This window comes from Stigmatopora argus, chromosome 24 (assembly GCF_051989625.1).
Source record: "Stigmatopora argus isolate UIUO_Sarg chromosome 24, RoL_Sarg_1.0, whole genome shotgun sequence".
Taxonomy (NCBI): Eukaryota; Metazoa; Chordata; class Actinopteri; order Syngnathiformes; family Syngnathidae; genus Stigmatopora; species Stigmatopora argus.
Window position 1 is genome coordinate 4,958,565 of NC_135410.1, and position 10,193 is coordinate 4,968,757.

At 45.5% G+C, this 10,193-nt stretch overlaps 1 protein-coding gene across 1 annotated transcript; it reads left to right on the forward strand.

The window, feature by feature from the left end:
• The first annotated feature begins 3,001 nt into the window (after positions 1-3,001).
• On the forward strand, positions 3,002-9,831 carry LOC144069408 (uncharacterized). The gene is made up of 2 exons (XM_077594803.1): positions 3,002-3,215; positions 3,534-9,831. Exon 2 carries the CDS (start codon positions 3,778-3,780, stop codon positions 9,829-9,831), a length of 6,054 nt encoding a protein of 2,017 aa, XP_077450929.1. The 5' UTR covers positions 3,002-3,215; positions 3,534-3,777.
• The last annotated feature ends 362 nt before the right edge of the window (positions 9,832-10,193 follow it).

Genomic DNA, 10,193 nt, shown 5'->3' on the forward strand with positions numbered 1-10,193 from the left:
GATTTGTGTCTCCGACAGTTCGTTTGGTTGCAGGGGACATTTTCAGTTTTTATGGCCAAAATGTGCTTTTCAGAGGCTGAAAAGCATGTTTTGGCCGAGTATGATAATTTTCATTAAAACTTGATTTCTATCACTTCGAATGATGCCAAATGAATAATTTGCTTGAATTGGACCATTTTACACTATGTCCATTGTAGATTTGTGTCTCTGACAGTTCGCTTGGTTGCAGGGGACATATTCAGTTTTTAAGGCCAAAATGTGCTTTTCAGGGACTGAAAAGCATGTTTTGGCCGAGTATGATAATTTACATTAAAACTTAATTTCTATCACTTCGAATGATGCCAAATGAATAACTTACTTGAATTGGACCATTTTACACTATGTCCATTGTAGATTTTCGTCTCTGACAGTTCGTTTGGTTGCAGGGGACATATTCAGTTTTTATGGCCAAAATGTGCTTTTCAGAGGCTGAAAAGCATGTTTTAGCTGAGTATGATAATTTTCATTAAAACTTGATTTCTATCACTTCGAATGATGCCAAATGAATAACTTACTTGAATTTGACCATTTTACACTATGTCCATTGTAGATTTGTGTCTCCGACAGTTCGTTTGGTTGCAGGGGACATTTTCAGTTTTTATGGCCAAAATGTGCTTTTCAGGGGCTGAAAAGCATGTTTTGGCCGAGTTTGATAATTTTCATTAAAACTTGATTTCTATCACTTTGATTGATGCCAAATGAATAACTTACTTGAATTGGACCATTTTACACTATGTCCATTGTAGATTTGTGTCTCCGACAGTTTGTTTGGTTGCAGGGGACATTTTCAGTTTTTATGGCCAAAATGTGCTTTTCAGAGGCTGAAAAGCATGTTTTGGCCGAGTATGATAATTTTCATTAAAACTTGATTTCTATCACTTCGAATGATGCCAAATGAATAATTTACTTGAATTGGACCATTTTACACTATGTCCATTGTAGATTTGTGTCTCTGACAGTTCGTTTGGTTGCAGGGGACATATTCAGTTTTTATGGCCAAAATGTGCTTTTCAGGGGCTGAAAAGCACGTTTTGGCAGAGTATGATAATTTTCATTAAAACTTGATTTCTATCCATTCGAATGATGCCAAATGAATAACTTACTTGAATTGGACCATTTTACACTATGTCCATTGTAGATTTGTGTCTCCGACAGTTCTTTTGGTTGCAGGGGACATTTTTGGTTTTTATGGCCAAAATGTGCTTTTCAGAGGCTGAAAAGCATGTTTTGGCCGAGTATGATAATTTTCATTAAAACTTGATTTCTATCACTTCGAATGATGCCAAATGAATAATTTGCTTGAATTGGACCATTTTACACTATGTCCATTGTAGATTTGTGTCTCTGACAGTTCGTTTGGTTGCAGGGGACATATTCAGTTTTTAAGGGCAAAATGTGCTTTTCAGGGACTGAAAAGCATGTTTTGGCCGAGTATGATAATTTACATTAAAACTTAATTTCTATCACTTCGAATGATGCCAAATGAATTATTTGCTTGAATTGGACCATTTTACACTATGTCCATTGTAGATTTGTGTCTCTGACAGTTCGTTTGGTTGCAGGGGACATATTCAGTTTTTAAGGCCAAAATGTGCTTTTCAGGGACTGAAAAGCATGTTTTGGCCGAGTATGATAATTTACATTAAAACTTAATTTCTATCACTTCGAATGATGCCAAATGAATAACTTACTTGAATTGGACCATTTTACACTATGTCCATTGTAGATTTGTGTCTCTGACAGTTCGTTTGGTTGCAGGGGACATATTCAGTTTTTATGGCCAAAATGTGCTTTTCAGGGGCTGAAAAGCATGTTTTGGCCGAGTATGATAATTTTCATTAAAACTTGATTTCTATCACTTCGAATGATGCCAAATGAATAACTTACTTGAATTGGACCATTTTACACTATGTCCATTGTAGATTTGTGTCTCTGACAGTTCGTTTGGTTGCAGGGGACATATTCAGTTTTTAAGGCCAAAATGTGCTTTTCAGGGACTGAAAAGCATGTTTTGGCCGAGTATGATAATTTACATTAAAACTTAATTTCTATCACTTCGAATGATGCCAAATGAATAACTTACTTGAATTGGACCATTTTACACTATGTCCATTGTAGATTTGTGTCTCTGACAGTTCGTTTGGTTGCAGGGGACATATTCAGTTTTTATGGCCAAAATGTGCTTTTCAGGGGCTGAAAAGCATGTTTTGGCCGAGTATGATAATTTTCATTAAAACTTGATTTCTATCACTTCGAATGATGCCAAATGAATAACTTACTTGAATTGGACCATTTTACACTATGTCCATTGTAGATTTGTGTCTCCGACAGTTCGTTAGGTTGCAGGGGACATTTTCAGTTTTTATGGCCAAAATGTGCTTTTCAGGGGCTGAAAAGCATGTTTTGGCCGAGTATGATAATTTTCATTAAAACTTGATTTCTATCCATTTGAATGATGTCAAATGAATAACTTACTTGAATTGGACCATTTTACACTATGTCCATTGTAGATTTGTGTCTCTGACAGTTCGTTTGGTTGCAGGGGACATATTCAGTTTTTATGGCCAAAATGTGCTTTTCAGGGGCTGAAAATATGTTTTGGCCGAATATGATAATTTTCATTAAAACTTGATTTTTATCACTTCGAATGATGCCAAATGAATAACTTACTTGAATTGGACCATTTTACACTATGTCCATTGTAGATTTGTGTCTCTGACAGTTCGTTTGGTTGCAGGGGACATATTCAGTTTTTATGGCCAAAATGTGCTTTTCAGGGGCTGAAAAGCATGTTTTGGCCGAATATGATAATTTTCATTAAAACTTGATTTTTATCACTTCGAATGATGCCAAATGAATAACTTACTTGAATTGGACCATTTTACACTATGTCCATTGTAGATTTGTGTCTCTGACAGTTCGTTTGGTTGCAGGGGACATATTCAGTTTTTATGGCTGTCAAGTCAACTTTGGAGAAGATATGTCTGCCCCTCATCCAGGCCAACAGAGGGCAGAAAAGAAAACCCAAACAAAAGTCACCTCGCCTCATTTCCTGCCTAAGATCATAGGGCATGAGCCAGGATATAACCATTCAGATTCAAGCCTTGAAAGTAGACAGGCGAGAAAGGAGCAAGGAATACCAAGGAATACCCTTCAGACCCGATCACACGCAACTGGTAGGATAAAATAAGTACCACCTAAATGCCAGCTGATTGATGCTTAATTTGCTTCTCGCAACCTTAAGTTGCACTCTTTGTATTTTCCCTTAACTTGGATTACTCATATGACCTATCTCTGTAAAGTGAATATTTGTGTTTGATTTACTCGATCAGTTAATGTACCCATGCACTTCCACTCTATCATTTCAACACTCTCCTGCTTTTCTGTAGTAAATTCAAGATGCTAGTAGTAAACTCAAGAGCAACACTTTGATCACCATAGTAACGTGAAACTTGAGTGACGTCACATGCTCCCTCCTTTCCCCTTTCTTTAAGGTTTTCAACCTAACCACTTCCTATCACCATAAACTTCAATAAAAGTGTAAACTGGAAGGATTTGAGTTGTTCCTGCGTTGATAAGATCGGGGCCCCTTTTCAAGTTTGGGGCAAAATTTGAAGAAAAGGAGAGATAACTTGACAGTTGAAAACCAGCGTGGCATCATAGACAAAGGATTAAAGGCCTTGAGTCAAAGCCAACGCAGTCGTCGGAAGGGCCTCAAGAGGAGCGAGGCCTCAAGCCATGGCGGAAGAAGCCACTGGGAAAACAATTGAGCAGCTAAGGCTCGAAAGGGCCAAAGCAGAAAGAGCCTTCTTCAATCAAGCCAGGTACCTAAGGAAAGAGGCAAGAAAACTGGAGAAATCAAAGTTGCTGAGGGAATACAATAGGTTCTATGCACAAGCACGAGAGGTAGATAACACCAATAGCGATTACGAACTCGGCCTCCTTGCCGAACGGGGAGGTTCTGAGGAAGATATCGGAGGAATATTGGAGAAAATAAAGAAGACCCAAGAAGACTGTGATACCAAGCTGACAGAAGTAAGGGAGATAGTACAATTAAGTCTCTGGGAGAGATGCGGCAGGACTGAGCTCACGTCTGCAATGGCGGAAGCAGAAATATACTGCGGACACGCCCTTAGGACCCCAGTGACTGCGGCGTGTAATGATGCCTATGAACGGCAAGTAACCCATGCTAGAAGAAGCATACTTGAGCTCATGACAGCGTTCAAGGAATGGGAAGAATGGATCCCAAAAGAAGAAAGACCCACCTGGGAGAAAAGACTACAAGACCTAAAAGAAAAGAGGGTCACCATCAATACAAGGGAGGCAGAACACCTACAAATGTCCAAGGAGGAGGGAGCAGAACAAGAAGGAACCCTCCGAACAAAGCCTGCAGAACAGGCACCCGGTCTCAAAATTAAGGCCACAAGTCTGCCCAAATTCGAGGGCTCCAGAAGAGATTTCTACCCGTGGAAGAGGACCTGGGAAAGCCTTCAGAAACAAGGCGAGCCAACTGGCTCGAAGGAAGCCCGAAGGCTCCAACTCCTTGAAAGTGTGGACGGGAGAATCTGCAGAGACCTAGGCCTGTACACCTGTCAGACCGCCGAAGACATATTCAGGATGCTGGAAAACCGATTTGGAAACAAAACAACAATAGCCTTGGAGATCGTTGAAGACCTGGATAAAATCCCCATCCTGACATTAGACCAACCCCGGAAAGTGATTGACATGATCCGAGCAATCGAAAAGGCCCTCAACGATCTCATAGAAATCGACAACACTGCAGCCATCAAAAATCTGCTTGTAATCAGATCAATAGAGAGGAAATTACCAGAAAGAATAAAGATGAACTGGTTAGACTTCATGACCAACCAAGCTAATGGAGTCACCCCAGACAACCACTTTGACAGCCTCCTAAGGTACCTGAAGGGCCAAGAGGGGGTCTTGGAGAGGGCCGAGCAGCTTAATACACCTCTGAAGCCCGAGAGAAGATCAGGGGAACCGAGGCAAAGCGAACCCAGAAGGTACGCCTCAACCAAGTCCACGAGCAAAGGGGGATGTGTCGTCTGCGGGGAAGAGGGGCACGGAGAGAAGCTGTTCTTCTGCAAGGCGTTCAAAAACCTGAAACCGAAAGACAAGTTGAGTGCAGTTGAAAGGTTGGGAGCCTGCAAAAAGTGCCTAGGGTGTCACAAGGATGAAAGCGAATGCAGGGACACTTACTTGTGCAGGAAACAGAGCTGCAAGAGAGACCATCACTTTTTCCTGTGTCAGAGAGAAAAAGCGACACCAAGACCAAACACGGGGAGGCTCGAATTGACAGAACGACAACAGCGATTCGTGTCTGGACTGTCCCCCGAAGCGGCAGAAGAATGGAAGAGTGCCTTCACCAATGTTTCGGCAAGGTCGCTCTGCACCGACAAGTCTGCAGCAATGGGGCATGGTGAAGGAGAGGAACTCCCAGTGATGCTTATGCTCCTCGAAGTAACAGCCAATGCAGGTCAGAAGATCGGAACACTGATTGACTTGGCATCTGACACAAACTACATTACCCACAGCGCAGCCAAGAGACTCAACCTCAGAAGCGAGAAGGTCACTCTATTGGTCCACGGTGTTGGGGGGATGGTTCTGAAAGAGAGAACAAAAAAGTACCAGCTCCGAGTGAGAATCAAGACACCCACGGGGACGGTAAGAGACCATGAACTCACTTGCTATGGTTTGAAAGAAATAGCCAAGATAAGTAGAACCATCAAACCTGAAGAACTGAAAGGGTTCTTCCCAGAAGTCAGCTTAGAGGACCTGCACAGACCAGAGCAGGTCGAGCTCCTCATCGGTCACCGGGAAGGACGCCTCGCACCACAGAGGGTGAAAGTGATCGGCGACCTCGTCTTATGGGACGGACCATTGGGGAAGACCGTTGGTGGAACGCACCCAGACCTCTTTGAGGAAGAGAGTGTGGCAGCTCGCACATCCAAAACACACTTTGCACGGTCCATGAGGGCCACGGCTGTGAAATACCAAGAACTCAGAGAATCAAAGGAATTCAAAGCTGAAACTAGAAGCACTGTCACAGACAAAGAATTCCTCAACTGGTGGAAATGGGACAGTATTGGGGCAGCCTGCGAACCAAAGTGTGGAGGATGCAGATGTGGAAACTGCCAGCCAGGAGGCAAGGAGATGACACTGAGCGAGGAGAGAGAGCTGGAAGTCATCAGAAAAGGCCTCACCTATGTCACCACTGATGATCACGTCAACCAACCTCACTGGGATACGAAATACCCATGGATCGAAGACCCCATTTCTCTACCCTACAACAGAAGTGGAGTAGAAGCAACCTTTCTGAGGACAGAAAAACAACTCAAGAAAGAACCCAAGTGGAAAGTGGCATACGCATCCCAAGTCCATGAAATGGTGGAAAGAAGAGCAGCGAAGAAACTCAGCAAAGAAATGATCACCAATTGGAGAGGACCGGTGTGGTACGTTAGCCACTTGGTAGCGCCAAACCCCCACTCCGTCACCACACCAGTGCGCCTGGTCTGGAACAGCAGCCAGAAGTTCAAGGGACTTAGCATGAACGATATCCTGTTGAAAGGACCAGACGTCCTCAACCCAATCCGAGCAGTTTTACTCAGATTCAGAAGAGGAGTGCATGCAGCCCTTGGAGACATCAAGAAGATGTACAACTCAGTGTGGTTGGAAGAACCAGAAATGCACCTACACAGATTTCTTTGGAGAGACACAGAAGAAAGTGAAATTGAGGAGTATGCCATCACCCGAGTCAACATTGGCGATCGTCCAGCAGGATGCATTGCACAGCTGGCGATGAGAGAGACTGCAAAGCTACCCATGTTTGCTCACCTAAAAGAGGAGTGCAGAATCCTGGAGGAAGACTCTTACGTTGACGATGTGCTGACCTCTCATAACGACTTGGAAAAACTGGATGGATACACCAAAAGGGTTGAAGAGATCCTGAAAGCAGGTGGCTTCATCCTCAAACCCTGGCTCCGGTCAGGCCAAAGTGGGAGGGAGATACTCACAGCAGGAGCATCTTCCAGCAATATACTCATTCTACCAAATCAAAGAAGAGGAGAAGACGACAAAGCCCTTGGAGTCGGCTACATTGTCGAAAGCGACAAACTGTACCCCATGACCTCAGTTAACTTCTCTAAGAGAAGAAAGAAAATGAGAGTGGGTCAAAACCTCCTGGAAGAAGAGGTGAGAGAAAACACTCCCAAACCACTGACCAGGAGACAATTACTAAGCCAGGTAGCTGGCCTCTATGATCCGATAGGCCTTGTCACCCCCGCCAAGCAGAAGGGTGCCATTCTCGTCAGGAAAGCTTTCCAAGAAGCTGGAACCAGCAGAACCCAAGACACGTGGGACAAACCTCTATCTGAAAAGTTAAGGGAAGAAGCAATCCAGTTATTTGAAGAATACGTCCGTCTCAGCCAAGTTACCTTCCACAGGAGCCTCACGCCACGGAACTGGACCCGAAAACCGTGGGGAGTGACATTCTCTGACGGAAGTGACCAGAGTTACGGGGCCGTGGTGTACCTCAGATGGGAGACAGCGACGGGCACCGAAGTCAGACTCGTCGAGTCCAAGGCGAAACTATCACCACTTGACCAGAAGGGAGAACCAGTGAAAGCTGAGATATGTGGCGCTGTCTATGCAGCTCACCTCAGGATATACATCGGAAAGCACAGTCGAATGGAGATTGAAAGATGGATCCACCTAGTGGACAGTCAAACTGTGTTAGGAGCAATCCAAAGAGACAGTTACGGATATCAAACCTTCTTCGCGAACAGAGTTGGAGAAATTCAGAAGACCACGTCCGTTGACGACTGGTGGTGGATCCAGGGAGACCTCAATGTAGCGGACATGCTAACAAGAGGAGTTGCCCCGGAGGACCTCAGAGAGGGCTCCGCGTGGCAAGACGGACCCGAATTCCTAAGGCTGCCCATAGAGGAGTGGCCAAAGAAGTCGGCCAAAGAAGTCGCTGCCCATGCAAGGGAAGGAATCAACAAACTCCAAAGGAAGTCCTTCACTGCCGTACAGACCAGGTCACAGACGAGAGGAAGGACGAGCGATGCACCATCTGCCGGAACAAGTAATCCGACCCATGCCACGAATGGGGGAGATCGGAGTATCCCACGAGGGGCTGCAAACGGAGATGATCCCCGAGCCCGAAGACCTCCAGCCGGATCTGCTGTGAAAGAACTGATCGATGTAAGGAGATTCAGCAGCCTAACCAAATTGATCAGGGTCATAGCCTGGGTATGGAGAGCGGCAACAAAATGGAAAAGTGTATTGGAACAAGACCCAACTTCAAGTAAACCAAAGAGCCAGAGACTGTCATCAGACCAGATAAAGTCCAGAGCCAAGCAAGCTGTACTTACACTAAGTGAGTACGAAGATTCAAAGAGAGACCTCTTCCAGGCAGCCCAAGAGGGCGCGTCCTTCCAAGACACCACCCTCAACAGGTTGGCGGTATACAGAGAGGCGGAGACCGAACTCTTGGTCTGCGGAGGAAGATTCCAAATCTTCGACAACGACAAAACAGCCGTACCAATTCTACCCCATGATGCATGGATATCTTCTCTTCTGGCACAAGAAGCCCACAACGCAAACCATGAAGAAACAGCAGGTACACTCCTGCGCATGAGGAAGAAAGCGTGGGTTATAAGAGGCCGAAGATTGGCTCAGAAGGTCGTAAACAATTGTGTAACCTGCAGAAAAAACAGAGCCAAAAGATGCCAACAAATCATGAGCGACCTCCCATCCGAGCGAACAACGCCAGCCAGACCATTTCAATACGCAACTGTGGACCTGTTCGGCCCTTACGAAGTGAAGGATGAGGTGAAGAAAAGATCAGGACTCAAAGTATGGGGACTAGTTTTCTGCTGCATGGCATCCCGAGCCCTACACACAGACGTAGTAAATGACCTGTCATCTGAAGGCTTTCTGTTGGCCTACAAGAGATTTGCAGCATTACGGGGACACCCGAAGAAGATATGGTCAGACCCTGGAAAAAACTTTGTGGGCGCCAGGCCAGCCCTCAAAGAACTGCATGCCTTCCGGAGGAAGCTGGAAGCATCCAGAGTCGAGGATGAAGCCTCCACGCACGGAACGGAATGGAACTGGAAACTCCACCCTGCGGACTCCCCACACCGAAATGGAGCTGCCGAGGCCGCAGTACGCGCTGTAAAACGTGCCCTGCACAACCTGGCAGGAGACAGATGCTTCACGTGGAGTGAGTTCCAAACCTTCCTCTACATGGCTGCCAATCTGGCCAACGAAAGACCCATTGACGCCAGGACGCAAAGTCGTGAGGAATGCATAGACTACATCAGCCCAAACACCCTTCTGCTGGGAAGGACAGGACCTGAGGGAGATGTAGGAAGCTTCAACTTTCAAGGATACCCCTACAAGAGACTAAGAGCCATCCAGACCGAAGTCGACCGATTCTGGAAGAAGTGGAGCCAGCTGGCGGGACCCAACTTGTTCATCCGAAGTAAGTGGCACACAACGAACAGAAATGTAGCCACGGGAGATATCGTCTGGCTGGCCGACCAAAATGCTCTAAGGGGCCAGTACAAGCTTGGACGAGTCGATAGTGTCGTCCCCGACACAAGAGGCATCGTCAGAGATGTACACGTCAAGACCTTCCCAAGCTACCCCGTCTCTACTACCAAATCTGATCACGCGAAGAAACCCCCCACAAAAATCCCCTCAACAATTCTGCATAGAGATGTACGACGCATCATTGTCCTGATACCTGTGGAAGAACAGAAATAGACCAACAAAGAAACGAACGAGAGCAACCAGGAACTGTGTGACCTCTCTGGGTTCAGGAACCGAGAGGCCAAGTGGGAGGTGTCAAGTCAACTTTGGAGAAGATATGTCTGCCCCTCATCCAGGCCAACAGAGGGCAGAAAAGAAAACCCAAACAAAAGTCACCTCGCCTCATTTCCTGCCTAAGATCATAGGGCATGAGCCAGGATATAACCATTCAGATTCAAGCCTTGAAAGTAGACAGGCGAGAAAGGAGCAAGGAATACCAAGGAATACCCTTCAGACCCGATCACACGCAACTGGTAGGATAAAATAAGTACCACCTAAATGCCAGCTGATTGATGCTTAATTTGCTTCTCGCAACC